The 15,794-nt window shown below is 41.9% G+C and overlaps 1 protein-coding gene across 10 annotated transcripts in view; it reads left to right on the top strand.

The window, feature by feature from the left end:
* Positions 1-15,794, top strand: part of syngap1b (synaptic Ras GTPase activating protein 1b) — a 138,071-nt gene that overhangs the window by 78,270 nt on the left and 44,007 nt on the right. For 9 of the 10 annotated variants that reach the window (XM_056380916.1, XM_056380923.1, XM_056380918.1 and 6 more), the window contains one exon: positions 14,361-14,452. In XM_056380916.1, the coding sequence (XP_056236891.1) occupies positions 14,361-14,452 (92 nt within the window). Of the gene's footprint in view, positions 388-14,360; positions 14,453-15,794 lie in introns of all 10 variants that reach the window. The other variant, XM_056380925.1, reaches the window with a different exon arrangement.

Genomic DNA, 15,794 nt, shown 5'->3' with positions numbered 1-15,794 from the left:
TTTGAGCAATACTTCTCTGTCTGGAACTTGAACACAGCCTTATAAACCCACCAGAGGATGGTCATCCGCTTATCAGACAGTCAGACAAACGCATGTGTGTCATGACACTTGTTAGCAGGAGTCCCAACCCGTTCAGATATTTATAGACACTAATATCACTGTGTGATTTTTGGGAGTATCGATTCAGAGCAAGCGTCGATGTTCGGTGGAATGTAACACAAACCACGGAGCTGCTGCAGCTTCAAACAGACAAGAGACGCAGTGGAGTACAGGCGGAAGTCAGCGAACGCATCTCCATTCCCACCGTGGGGTCACATAGACTGAAAACCCAGAGACACTGTCTCTAGAAGCCTGGACACAAAGCACAACAAGCCCCACCTGATCTAGGTAGGACATATTTGTCTTCTCAGTCGACTTCTGTTCTCCACAAATCCATGTGAATCCAACTCATTATATCATCTGATTCAGCTCAGTTAAAGAACTGTATCTGATGTGGTTACATATTACAGGAATACATATTATGTCTTCTAAAACTGCAGTTTTTAATTACAAGATTGAAAACAGATTAGTGTGAGTGTGTCTTTCATACCAACAGTCATGTTTTCTGAGTGGGCGTATCAATTTTAGCAAAGCCTGAGATCTAATTTTGGGAATCAATCCTTCACATTACTTTAAAATAAGACATAAAGAGCAGACTCAAAGTATGTTGGAAATGTAGTGCTAATCTTCTCCCTCTTCGCACTCATCTCTTGTACGATGACATCACTTTTCTCTGTGTCTTTCTGTGGGTTTGCTGTCAAGAGCACAAATAGTCCACCGCTTCCCATCTGCTGTTTTCTCACATGCAATGTAATGCTCAAGCAAAAAACTCTGCAACGAACACTATTTATGTTGATCCTCTAATGCTGGACAGTTAAGTCGATAATTCTGAGTGTTAAACAACTCTTTCCCACACGTAAATAGATGGATAAATAAAGGACTTTCTAAATTCCACACCTGTCATGTGCCACTTTGCGCATTACTGAGTAGGTTGGTGAGGTGAGAGAGCACAGTTTGGTTTTAGGTGCTGATGTCCCGACGTCCTTGTACATGTACAGTAAATAACGTGCTATGACAGCCATTAGCTTGTTAAATCAGATCAGACTGCACTCCTTTCTCTGTGCTGTAAAAATCAAATAATTCCAAAGTGAACAGAGAAGCTTGATCCAAAATTAGACTTTTCATTTCTTTGCGTTAAAGCTGCAGTAAGTGCGTTTTGCAGAGAAGCAGAAAGTCGCTCGCTCTCCCCTGCTTTCACTTCCCACTGAGGCAAAAGCAAATCGGCAGGCGGTTGATTGACAGGCTCTGGATGAAGCTCCCCTGCTCAAAAGTTTACCTCAGATGCTCAAGACGCAACATTAAGGACGACAGCAAAGAGCAGAGAAATGGCACTAACAATATCACCCAGATTCTGGCATCATCGTACTAATTTCTCTTAACCTGCGATCAGAAATATTCCTTTCCCCCCCGACTTAAACAAAATGTCAGTTTAAAAAGAAATCTACCTATGACAGCTTTAGATAATTGGAGCAATAAAAATCAGTTGAGCTGCAGCATCATAGAAATACTCCAAAGAAACAGCAAAGGCAGAAAAATAACTCCTTTTTCTAGCAGTGGCTTGTGGATTCTGACATTCAGAAACCATTTTTGCCAGGCGAGTCGGCTTTGAGAACACAAAGGATGGACCAGGATTTTGGTTATCAGCCAACTTGGCTCGTACTGTTCATGTAGAGAAGAGAAACTTGTGATCAGCAGTCAAAATGTATCATGATTTCACTGTTGGCTGGTGCTTCTTTCTGAATCTTTTTTCAGTTCTCAGTTACAGTAACAGATTTTTTTGAAAGCCCCATCATTTAACTGCACATTTGAGTATTCGATTTTGTACTTTCTAGCTGTTGTGTAACATTCACACTGGAGATGATTTGACTTATTTATGTAACAGTGAGTTTATTTCTATTTTAGACTAGTCTTATTTTTTTTATATATAGTTTTCAGGCAGGGTTTGCATCGTATTTTGTATATTTATAGGCAGTGCTGCAGCTATTATTTAATCAAAAGAAAGTTGATTATCAGTCACAGCTAATTAATCATTTAAAGGCGTACTCCAGTAATTTAATATTGCACTCCTTAAAGTTGGCAAGGGGGTTTGAGAGACATATTTTAAGAAGAGTAGTTAAGATTGAAGCAGCAGAGCAGACATATCGTCACTGTTAGTCCTTAGTGGAGAGAGAAGTCATGTCGTAGCAAAGTAGCCAAGCTTCTGTCTCTCATTCAGCATTTCTTTTATCAGCCTTTCTGAAACAATGAAAAATGTCTTACTTTCCATATACTGTAAGAAATTGGCATCCGCAAGCCGCCGGGATTTCATGAAGTCAAACAACAATTACTTTGTGAGCATACAAAAGATCTACAGCTCCCACAGAAGTTTACCAGCGAGGGTATTTGTTTTGTCCATATCTATAAAAAATTCACCAATAAGCTCTTCTAAAGTGATTTCTTTTTTAAACTTTCTACTTTCTACTAAAACTTTGTCGTCTCTGCTGTCTAAAAGCTTGGACAGCATTTTATTCCTCTCTGTCCTTTGAGGTAATTGCAGCCCTTCGGCTCACCCATGACCCGCTCTTCTGTCAAGCCGTGACATTTAACCTGTAATGGCCTAAGGCGTATGGGAAATTATGTTTGTCAAATGCCGCTGAAAACATTATTAAATTAATGATATTGGAGTGATTATTTAAAAATGCCATGTTTAACCAGACACTTGGAGTGGACCACACAACATACTGTTGAGGAAGGCTCTGGTCCAAGGCTGGAATTTTAGTTATTAGTGTTATTTCTGGAACAGAACCCCAAAAACCCTGGATCCTACATTTCCTATAATGCAATGCAATTAGACTCTCCCTGCCTGATAAACACCTGCATCTTTCAAACTCCACAAACTCAAGTAGTAACACAGACTCTGTGCTAAGAATTTTAAATCTCAAGCAGAAACTGAGATTATTTTTTCATGGAGAAATCCACCATGGCCTCAGACTTGGGGGTGCTGACTCTCATCCCAGCTGCAAACCCCCCACCCTGTCCATGAAAATCACAAACATGGCGGGTGACAAGGGACAACCCTGGCAGAGGCAAACACCAACCGGAAACATGCTTGACTTCGTGCCGAGAATACAAACTCAACTCTCATTCTGGGTATATAAGGAGTGGATGGCTTGTAATAACAGCCCCAGTACCCCAAAACTCCCACAGCGCAGTATCCCTGTAGTGTCTGTGATTGATTTTGTGATATGACGACAAAAACGATTACCAATGTTAGTCCAAGGGTGCTCTGCTACCAAGTACACTTATGAACCGCCCTATGCTCGAACGTGGTGTTTGCTGCCACCAATACGTGACAAACACCGCTCATGTTCAGATCACTCCTCCAGGTTTTTCCATCATTGCCCATGTGAGCGTTGAGGTCCCCCAAGGAGACTATAGAGTCCCCCAGGTGGTACCCTTTCCAGGACCCCACCCAGAGACAGAAGGCCGGATAGTCCAAAAAAGTCAGAGCTTTACTCTCAGCTACTTGCAGTCGCATAGAGGCGACCTTCATGTTCCCTGGAGAGGTGTGGCACAGCGGCTTGTGTGAATCTGGCTTCAGAAGGTGGAAAACTTACTGTTTTCAGCTTCTTGAATATGAGGATTTGCAGTTTTTCTCTGTTTTATATGACTGTAGGTGTTTTGGTTGTGGACTGTTGGTCTGACAAAAATATCAATTTGAGGATGTCACTTTGTGCTCTGGGAAGTTGTGATGGGCATTTTTCATATATATTTTACAGACTAAATGATGACGCAATTGTTGAAATAACTGACAGATAATTGCAGCTTTATTAACACGATTCACCATCAAAAGCCCTTCACGTTAAGTAATACAGCAGCTCAGTAAATGGATCCAGCTCAGTCAACTATGAATCACATGTATCACGCATGAAAACATACTGTTGCTGTTTGTACACTGTCCATTCGTCATTTGTTCAGAAAGCAGATTAGACTTTGACGGAGAGGTCAAGGTTTACAGAGAGACGCTGCCTTGTGTATGAAGGATTGAAAGCTCGCACTTTATCTGTGTTTGACAGCAGCTCTGTGCAGGTGTCTCTCCACATCTACACACATTCAACGGCCACTGCAGAGACTCGTGAGCTCAGCGAGTGACCGAGATTTGTCTAGATAAATTAATACCACTGTGGATGTAGCTACTGCAGGGAACGAGACCCCAACCCCCAAACCCCCACCCCCTGCAGCGCTAGTGCCTTGCTTTAAATGCTTGCCTCTAGATGACAACATATATACATGACATTATGTAATAAGAGTCCCAGATGTAGCCGCTGCATTGTACTTTAAACACAGGAGAGACTGCCTTGCATTTGTAGTCACAGTTCATGGATCAAAAGCAAACAGGGAGCCAACCAGTTTTCTATCATAACAAAGGCAAACATACAAAAAGCCCTGAGCGTTTCAGCGCTATTAAGACACCCACTCCCTCTCCAGCCTCCATCTCTGCCTCTTCTGCTCCCTCCCTCCCTCCCTCTCTCCATCCAACTCCCCCCTCCTCAGTGCAACTCCCCCTCTCCCTCCCTCTCCTGTTACCACTCCCCCAGATGCATTTCCTCCATTTCACTCTCTTCCTTTTTTACCTCTCTCCAGATCTCTCTTTCTGTCGTCCTGACTTCACTCCGTATAGTCTTGCTCTTGCGCTGTCCCTACTACTCCTACGCAAACACTTACCCACTACCCCCCCATCCTCCTCCTCCTCTTTCCACACACACACACACACACACCACACACACACACACAACACACACACACACACACACACCACACACACCACACCACCACACACACCACACACACAACACACACACCACACACACACACACACACCACACACACCACACACACACACACACCACACACACACACACACCACACACACACACACACACCTCACACACACACACACCACACACACACACACACACCACACACACCACACACACACACACACCACACACACACACACCACACACCACACACACACACACACACACACACACACACACACCACACACACACACACACACACCACACACACACACACACACACCCACACACACACCACACACCACACACACACCACACACACAGACCACACACACACCACACACACACACACACACCACACACACACACACACACACACACACCACACACACACACACACACCACACACACACACACCACACACACCACACACACACACACACACCACACACACACACACACACACACACCACACACACACACACACACACACACACACATACTGTTCCTTTTTTTTTTTAAACCAACCTCTTACTCATGTGTGTCTACATCTCTCCCTCCCACTCTTTTAACTCTGTCTCTCTCTCAGTTCTCTCAGAGGGTCTAAGCTGGAAGCGATTGCCACCCACACGTTCCCTCTTCAGCTTTCAGCTTGACATCAGATTTACATTCACAATGAACAAGCGCAGCATTTCACATGTTGCCTAGCACATGGCTGAACACACAAACATGTGAACACACGAACTGGTTGTTAACGCACGTGAGCACATGTGCCTGTTGCGTACTGTGCTGTAACGAGCGTGAGATGTAACGTCTTGTTCTGTGTGTGTGCATGCTGATCTAGTGCAGAAATGACTCGTCAATTTACTGAGTAGTCGACTGACAGGAGAGTAATACAGTTAATCGTTTGTCATTTTCAACGAAGATGAAAAACGGCCACTGAGCAGGTGCTGCTCCTGTCTGTTTGTGTGATTGTAAATTTAATATTTGTGACTGTTGGTGACAAAACAAGCAATTTAAAAAACGACACCTTGGGATCAGAAAAACTGTGATGAGCATTTGTTACTATTTTTTAACGAGTTCAGTTGCCGTCGTATAGCGACTCCATATGTATTTCTGATGTGACTTTCAGACTCTCCATTAATACCTGGTATTTAAGAAATAGTTCAACAATTTGGTAAATACACTTATTTGCTTAGATCCAAACATCAGCAGCACTTTCTATGCTCCATTTCTTAATGAACAGCGAATCACCCATCCGCCCAGCACTTCTGTGCAGCATTTTCATTATTTGCCCCTAACGTCACCATGGCAAGAAGACTCCAGGAAGTCATTGCGCTGTTTGCAGAGAAATAGTTCCAGCACCTAACCCCCTGTTAGACCACAAATTTTATATTTCTATTTGTGTACAGAGTAAAGAAAGATCCACTCAGCTTAAGTTTAAACATCACCTATCTCCTCCTCACGCAAACCTAGAAAAATGCTACAGACGACACCCCTTCCTCTGGAAAGAAAAAATAAGTTGCACAGCAACAAACCAATATTGAATGGATATTTTGTAATTTTGTCAATGCGTAGTATTTTTTAACTCTCACACAACCAACTCTGTAACTTTCAAAGTTGTCAGTTACTCATTGCAGTCCAGATGTGAACTTGTCATCATCCAGAGCCATGAAGAGTTTTTTCATTCAGTTATGGGAACTTTTAAGGGCGCTATGTTGAGTTAAAATTTTCACAGAACTTGGACACTAATTTTGATTTTGGACGCAGTAATCTGAGTCGTCTGGTTTATTCCACAAGATTTGGCAAGTTTCTTTCTTTTTTTACAGCATTAATTGGCAAGCACCTGGCCATCCCTCCAGAAGCCAGAGAAACATTTCAACACCGTGATAGTAAGAATAAGCTACTTGAGCGACGTTCCTTCAGCACATGGATGATTTATTAACCAGCTAAATAAAAGAGACAAGCACATCTACCTTCAGCGTGACCCCAGCCAGACTGAATCACAACCTCCCATGACATGATAACGCCTCAGCCTGGCTGCATTTTTCAAGTCTGCTTTTCAAGCCTTTACATCATCTCTAAACAGTAGTTACATAATTGGATTTTAAAATAGGTACAACAAATGCATCACAACAGATCTCCAGATGTCTTCACACTTTCTGTTTCAATGCTGCTCATAATCAGACTCATTAGCACATCATGTCAGTCATCAGCAGCGATCCCAAGACTAATGAAGCTTTTAAATGATTTACTGTGATCTATCAAGTGCCTTTGTGGCTGCTTAACTCATTCCTTTGCTCGGTGTGTAAGGGTTGTGTTTGTGTGTTTGCGCTGCTACAGCCCATACAATAGCCCAATGTGTGCACTAAATTCCCAATTGCCTCCTCTATTCTGAGCTTTTGTTGTATAGTGTTGTATTTTTGAAGCTAAAATGTAAGGTACTTCAGGAAAAATAAATAAATATATGTTGCCATGGCGACGAAACACAGAGCCTTTCGTTGGGATCAAACAGAGACTGAGTGAGAAATAGATTTAAATGGACCTATCCAGACTTTCTCGTTCCAGACTGATGCTTTTGTTAACACTTTAATAAAAGGAATTTTTAATGGCTTCGATTAATTTGGACGGCCATTAAAGTGAGATGGAGGTGTTAAAAAAAAAAAAGACAATGACCATGCCTCCTCTCTTGGTCTTAATTTGTCGCTGCTCAGTAGCCCCATCTAACCCCACCCATCTCACATCTTTCTATAAAGACAGTAGATCGGACGATCTATACACTGATTCTGAATGAGTCTTTGCACATGCTGCCGCCCACATTTCTCCACTCTGTGCATGTTAAGTGAAAAAGGGGGCAGGTACAGTGTATTATGTTTGAGAAGTGAATTTTGGTCTGTATTCAAGTTGAAGAGTACCATTTTCCAAAATGAGAAATCTGCTCTCGGCGCCTACTCTTTCCAAATGATAGATAATGCAGCATGTGGAGTTAATCAGGTGCATTTTAAAAATATAGGAAATATCCAAACCACGAATTCTGGGCTCAAATCATATCCAAAGGCTTTGTGCAAGTCACTTTCCCGTCAGTTTCTATTTCAGTTTTTTAAAGGTGAAAAGTGACAATAGTCTTTTAAAATGAGCAGGAGGTAAGTTAATGGCAAGGTCCCAGACAATTTGTGATTGAAGCCGCTTTCTGTCTGAAGTATTTAATTGTTGAAGAGGAGAAAATGATGTAACCGTCAGAGAGAATTCAACATGAGTAAAAGGGTGATGGTCATCGAGTGTTGGTTGTCAGTTCATCTATCAAGAAGGAAGTAATGATAATATTGGAAGAACCCGTTACATTTTCATCTCACATTCCTTTTAGGATGCCTATAGGGACTGTAGACGAAAAATAGCCTGTTAGCTCATTATTTAAATGAATAAATAATATACAAATGACTTTGAGTAGCAAGCATTGCAGCCTGTTAAAACAGGCTAACAGTGAAATATATGTTTCTACAGCAAGCTAGCACTGCACATAAATAATTACATTTATTACTAGTGCAGGATTCATGGTTAAATGGAGCAAGGAGCAGGACTTTTACACCAGCTACTTGATCCCTCTCTAAGCCCTTGTGTTGCAGACCTATGTGCCTTTAAATATTCATCATTATACTGTATACTGTAAGTAAACAGTAATCTGCCCTCTGTGGCCAGTCCAAGAATTACAATAAAGGGATTACTGTGGCCCATTCAGATTTCTTCCCCCATGTTGCGTAAATACAGAAGAATCTGATTAAAAGCAGACATTGTGTTCACCCTGGGAAAGTCTAGAAAAATGATGTTTTGGAGGTCAAATAGCATTTAAATCCCAACACCGCTGCAGAGTCTCTTTGGAGATTAACAAAGTAAACTCTTACATGGCGCGGGGGATTCCTGCTCAGCAATTTTCGAATGAAATATAATGTGAACACAAAATGCTGCAAGTGGCTCTTTATAAACATAATGCTGAGTAAGACTGTTTTCTCTGTTTACAGATCACTTGATAATTCAACAATCTATTGTAACGCTTTTTCCTAAAACCTTGAACTTAATCGATCCATCTATTTATCACAACATAACAGCCCTGGTGACAGAACTTCTTATTTCTGCATGGATTTTTGTTTCATTTTCATGTGACTAAAAAAGAATCGAGTTGACTCTTATCGGGGAATTTAGGCTGAATATTTTGTCATGTGCTTGTGGCTCCTACTTTTTCTTTCTTTTTATAAATACTCAACATTATTATATGTTATATATTATGGTTTCGCTTCGGTACAAGTTATCTACGATAATAAGAAATATATCATGCACTGCTGCACAGTTACAGTACAGTCCAGCACACCTGCAGAACAGCCGCCCCACTACTTTGTAAAAGACGGATGAAGTAACACGTTACAAAGTTGTAAATCTGTTACTTCAGCACCACGGACAGCGTAATGCTTTTATCAATACACAGCACAGGTAGGCTGTGGGCTGGAGAGGGAGGATGGCAGGTTAACAACAGTCCATTGCGTTTTTGCTACTTACTGTGGTCGCCTATCTTCAAGGCTACAAAACACAACAAGTTTAGAGTCTCTGATCATCATCTGTGATGTGAAAATATCAGATTTCTGCAATACCAAAGAAATAAAAAGTATGCGTTCTGACCAAAGATCAGTTATAAAACCCTAGTGCACGCATGGCGGCTGACAGCGCTGTCAGCTGAGGAAGTGAGGCTAGCGTGTGGTTTAATAGTTGCTTAGCTGACTTTGCTAACATTCAGCATCATTACTGAGAGAGTCAGAGCAATTAAAAGAAATGAGTCATGCTGCTTTGTGTCACACTGCCCTTCTATCATCCCTCTATGTCCTCAGTACAATTAGTTTTGCAGTTTGTGGAGTGGATTTTGAGAAGCTTGCTGTTATCCTGCATAGCTCTGTGGATAATGACAGTGACCTAATGACGTGGATAATGATGCAGCTAAAAGAAGACGTTCATGGTTAGCGATATCACATCAGATAAACTTTGAAATACAAAAAAGTAAGTGTTTTAATAGTGCACACTGTCTGTACTTTTGAGGGAAAACAACAACAGCTGCAACTAACTACAGCAGACAAAGAAATCAAGACTCCTGCCCCAATGAATCCCTCCATTGGAGGATGTAATAAAACACTTGCTTTCTCTGAATGTTACAACTCCAAATTGGCAACAAATGAACCAACTGTTTTTTTTGTTTTTTTTTAAATCTCCCTAAGGGTTAGGATAGTACACCAACTCACACCACTGCTTGTTTTTCTAATTTCACCGTCTAGGGCTAAGCCCACAGAAATGGCCCGAATTTTGGTTTTCTTACAGTAAGACTGAGAATAACAATGATAATAATGATAATAATTACAATAAACTTTATTTGTATAGCACCTTTCATGCAAGAAATGTAGCACAAAGTGCTTTACAATGACTGATGCCATTTGAATCTTAAATCACCGTTCTCTCCTTGGCACAATCTGCTCCTCCAGGGGAGACTAATTAGTTTGGGAAACAAATTCTGAAGTGGATCTTGATATCACTGTTCTGAAGCCTATTAATTGAGATGGCTGCAGTTATGATGCATACATAATGATGGAATAACCTCCAGCCGTACAGGGCATCACCCAAGGTAATTGGCGTCAATTAACACTTCTTGCAGAGTAGCAAAACACCTAAGAAACTGTGAGCATTACTGTGAACCAGCCACAGCAGCCACATAGAAATCTCCTTAAGTTCATGAACCAAAACTCATTGAGTATCTCTAAACTAGAGAAGAGCAATTCCTGGAACAATTTAGCCAATCAGTAATTTCAAATTCTTGAAAATGCAGCAGGTAACAAACTATAATTTTCTTTAATTCTGTGCCAGTCATCCAGTTTTTTCAAATAGAAAAGTTTGCCATTATGCAACGCTCTTACAAAACAGTTTTGAAGAGATCAAAATTAACAGACTTTTCATACAATTACAATCAACTGTCAAACATTCTCTTGACACCTTTTATCAGAGCTAGATCTTGAGTTTCCACCTCTCCTGTGATTTGTCAGCAACCTTTTCATGTAAGATCCCTCCTTTCTCAGATTTAATTTAGAAGACTCCTCCACCAGTCAGTCATCCAGCCTACAGACTTTCATCTGGTATTTTTTTGTAGCTGTGGATTTGGGCAAAGAGACACTGGCATAGTTTGATGTCTCGGCAGAGTGACAAACACCTTCGTGGTCATCTTTTTTCCTCATGCCTGGTTTGGAGAAAAATGTTAGGATTGCAGACAGAGGGATGTAGGCTCGCAGTGAAAGGATTGTCGTTTGGACAGGTAAATGAAAGGGAGTGGAAGGAGAAAGGCAATGAGGATAAAAGAGGAATACAGATAAAGGTAAGTATGGAGAAAATGTAGGGTTCTAGGTGCCACACATATGTGAAGGAAAGGGAACAAGAGGACAGTATGAAAACAAGAAGAGGGTGCAAGGAAGAGAAAGAAAATTAGAGAGAGAGGAGAGAGATCAGGGGATGAAGGGAGGTAGAGGGATAAATGCACTGTTTGAATTATGTAAAATAGCTGTGTGGGAGGGAGAGGAGAGGTGTGTGTGTGTGTGTGTGTCTGAGTATTAGTGTGACTGTGACAAGAGGCTGAGAGAGGGAGAGAGCAAAGGAAAGAGCAGAGATAGATAACGTGAAGAGTCAGAGTGAGATAGGCTGAAATACTGGAAACAAGAAGAGGTCACAGTGTAATGTTGGATTTCGTGAGGTCAACGTGCAAAGATTGATGAGCTAATTGAAAACTGTTGTAGAACCGCTTTTAACAACTTCTTTCAATGGGAAGTAGCTAAAGCTTGCTGGAAACGGCGCTAAATGCCGCTAGATGATGTAATACACTAATAAGCATATTCATGACATCATCGTGGCGTATTTGCATTCTGCCAAGCATCAGCTGTTTTCAGCTCTTTCTCTGTTTGTTTCTCTCCTGCTCTTTGTGCTCACATGTACAGTGGTTTGACAAACCAGATTATCAATAAAGTTGTTCTTATTTACACATTTTTCTGTTTGTGTTGTCAGACAACGGAACAAGTATGAAATCGTGACTGACATTAAGACTACGTGTTAACCAGCAGTCGCTTTCCATGTCGCTGCTCTGCTGCTGAAATCCTGATTTTATCACTGCATTATTTTTATGATTCCTTAACTTGGTTCATGACCAAATACCTGTAAAACTACATTTTAATGAGCTTCAACTGTACTTTGTGTTTAGTGCTAATTAGCAAGTTTTAGCATGCTAACACACTAACTAAGATGATGAACATGGTAAACATCACACTTAATAAACATCAGCTTGTTAGCATTGTCATTATGATCATCTTAGCATGCTGATGTTAGCATTTAGCTCACAGCCACAACAGCATGGCTGTAGACGGAGTGAATTATAAGCACCTGTGTGGTGCACTCAAAAGGGTCAGAAAGTTGAGTGTGAAATGTGGGGGGAGGGGGATACACACACGTGTGCAAAGCAGCTCGTGGAATTTTTTTCGGGGGGGGGGCAAAATGTTGCGATCATGAGTATAGTAGTATATAGTGTACTCAGTCTGACTGTACACTTACAGTACATCCTCTCCCTCATGAAAACCCAGTCGATAGCCGAGATTCTGTGCTGATAATCAATATCTTCATATCTGACTGTTCTTGTGGTGAGAGTTCATCCCTCACAGTTTCTTCCACAAAGCTTTCCACAGAAAGGGATAAAAAATAAAAGCAGTAGAAATAGTATTTAAACCAAATTGTTTTTTGCTGCCCAAAAGTATGCAGTTATTTTAGTTTTAAAGCCCCCAACCTCGACACTCTTTTACTGTCCCTATTCAATAGTGAAGAATAAATTGGCATAGTATTATTGATCAACTAAACAAATACATAAAATGTGTCAATATGATTTGATTGTAGGTTTTGCTAACCTAATTGCACAGTTCTGTCTCCTTGGAGGTTCGGTTAGAGAACAATGTCCAATGTCATTAAATTCAACAAATACACACATGCAGCATTGTTGAATGATGATTTTACACACCAAAGTCAGTTTACAGGTCTTGGGGGGAACTACTGCATATGTAGAAGCTTTTTCTGGCTCCAGGAATAGCTGTGTGTGGGGCTGAAGACTACTAGTCTGAAAATGAGAAATATCTGTGGGTGTGGAGTTAGGAAGAAGTCAGCTTACCAGACCTCTGTAGCCCACTACTCATCTCTGCTTGAGGCTTGTGACTCGAGGCTACATTATCTGCTACTAGAATAACACACACTGACCAAACTGTTGGGTGTCATGTTGCACTGTGGGTAATGTAGGTGTCAGATTTTGATAAGGAAGAAGAATGTGTGAAATAAAAGACAATTATCTACAATTCTGCTGTTAAAACAGTGGAATACTCGCAAAAATCTCAAGTCACATAGTAAGTAAATAAAGCATCAGTAATCTACGGTCTTAGTTGATCCGACAGGTTTTGCAGTTTCTATATTGTAAGATCATCATTCATTGATTTCTACACGCTCAGTGAGATTTGTAACTTTATTCTGTTGAACCTGAAAGTGTTTTTCATCACACAATGCATGTACAGGAATTTGCCATGAGAACACAGGTGCAGAAACAGACATTTGGTTACTGATATTTTACAGATTTTGAAGCATTTGGTGGAAGGATGACGTGAGGAGGAAGTGGCTGACTGAAAAAAGGCGCATTCAACTTTTACTCTGACTTTTGGTGTAATATGTTGGTGCAGCAGTGGGTAAACAGGCCAACCAGGTTGACCAGGCCTCTGGTTTGTTTCCTGTTCTCTATACATTTGCACTCTCTTGTTCATCCATCAAGCGCAGGACAGGAGTTTATTCCCTTACCGGCCAATTCAGTGCATTAGGCGCCGAATTGCCGACGGAAGTCAATAAGTACTTTGTTTGTTTAATGCTCACTCCTCTCTATCCATGCATCTCTCAGTCCCGCCCACCCCCCCACCCCCCCTACATGCAGACTGTTAACACTCGCCTCATCTGATGTCCAGACAGAAAATCCATCTCTTCAATAGGCTCTCGCCCACTGTGTCAATCCCCTCCCCTCCAGGGACGAAGGTGTGTTTGAGTTTATGTACATGTGTAGCAGTAGAAGCAGCGGCAGTGCTGGTGGATGGGTGTGACCCTGTATGGTTTTATTTCTGCCTTGGTCACCTTTGACCTCTATCTAGATCTTACATTCTTTCACTCCTCTCTTTCATTCCTTCAGGCAGATTGTCAATAACATCTCCCATTGCTTTTTATTTCCACAATGGCCCCGTCTTTCTCTCTCCACATCCTCTCGCTCTACCAGTGTAAACGGTTGCAGTTTTTGATCCTGTCCTCATTTTACCTTTGATGTTTCCCTTCCACCGATGTGTAATAGTGTCTTACCTGTCGACTTCTTCTCTTTCTCTCAGATCATCGCGCCAGGCGGAAGAGCATAGCCACCGGGAAGCAGCCCAGCATGGAGGTCCCTCCCACTGCCCCCCTTCAACCCTTCCGACAATCCGTGAGTAACCCTCCCTGTTCCCGGCCTCGCTCGCTACCTCCGTCCCTGTCGCTGTCCCTCCTCCCTCCTCCCGCCCTGGGCCCGCCCCACACCTGTGGCCGCCGGGCCAGCGGCACCCCGCCTCACCCTTTCCCCCTCTCCCTGGCCGTCTCCCCTTCCTTCGCCTTGTGCCAGCAGCAGCAGCAGCAGCAGCAAAAGGGCTCGAAGAAAGGGTCCGGCACGCCTCCCTTGCCCCACTCGCTGCCCCTCTCCCCCTCCCTGTCCTTCACCCTGCCCCACTCGCCTGCCGCCTCCTCCTCCCCCCCCTTCTCGTACTGGGGCGGAGACTGGAGGGCTGCCGGTTCGAGTCCTGTGGCGGGAGGAACGTTTATTGCACCACTGCCCCCTGTTGAGGTATGTGACACAAACATAGCTGAAGCAGAGACACTGGCTACGTTTACATGTACCACAAATATTCATATAACCAGCATTTGGTTACAGGTGTGAACACCTTGCCAGAGTGAAGAGGCCTGTATATATAGCATAGTGTGGAAACATCAGGTCTCTGACGTCTGTGTGCTACGTCTGAAAGGGCCATACCACTGTGTTTGCAAGTTTTCGCAACCTAACAACAAACTCACTGTTTTCAAATGTTTAATTTTGTGGATTATTTTTCCTACCTTTATGGCAGTCATTGATCTCCATTAATTTCCCAACAGTATCAATTAGTGGACTCTTGAAACGCGCTTGAATTGTGTGATGGAACACATTAATCTGCATGAATGTTTCTCAAAGTTACCTCATCATTGTGTGGTAATGCAGTTTAAGTGCAGATTTATTTTAATATGCTGCTCTGCGTGTAGTTAATTTGTTTATTTGCAGAATTTAAGTACCATCATAAAGGACATAGAATAATAGAACTTCATGAATATGCGAGGGAGGCAAATTCTCCCCAACACACATGCAACAAAACTCTCACATTCAATCAAGTGTAAGCTGAACATCAAGCAGACAGCACAAAACAAACAGGACAATCAGACTGGAAAAATGTACATAAAGACTAAAAAGCAAAAGAAAAAAAAATAAATAAATGAAGGATGATGCCTATAATTTTCCATTGTCGTGCTAAAAACCCACTTTTAAAGATTGTTCTTCAAGTGACGTATTTATTATTTCATGGTGTTGTAAAGCACTTGTAAATCGACTATATACAACAGGGTTTCCACAAGAAAAACCATGACTTGAAAACTGCTGAAGCCAGATGATCCATTAGAGTAAATGTGAAGCTTCAGTTGGGTTTGGTCAGAGTTTTCCGTCTTTCATCATTATTTCATAGTGGCTGAGATGAGTGTTTTCATATCAA

Source organism: Seriola aureovittata, chromosome 7, assembly GCF_021018895.1.
Source record: "Seriola aureovittata isolate HTS-2021-v1 ecotype China chromosome 7, ASM2101889v1, whole genome shotgun sequence".
In the NCBI taxonomy this organism is placed as follows: domain Eukaryota; kingdom Metazoa; phylum Chordata; class Actinopteri; order Carangiformes; family Carangidae; genus Seriola; species Seriola aureovittata.
The sequence above is the reverse complement of the archived record's forward strand: the minus strand, read 5'-3'. Positions and strand labels throughout refer to the sequence as shown.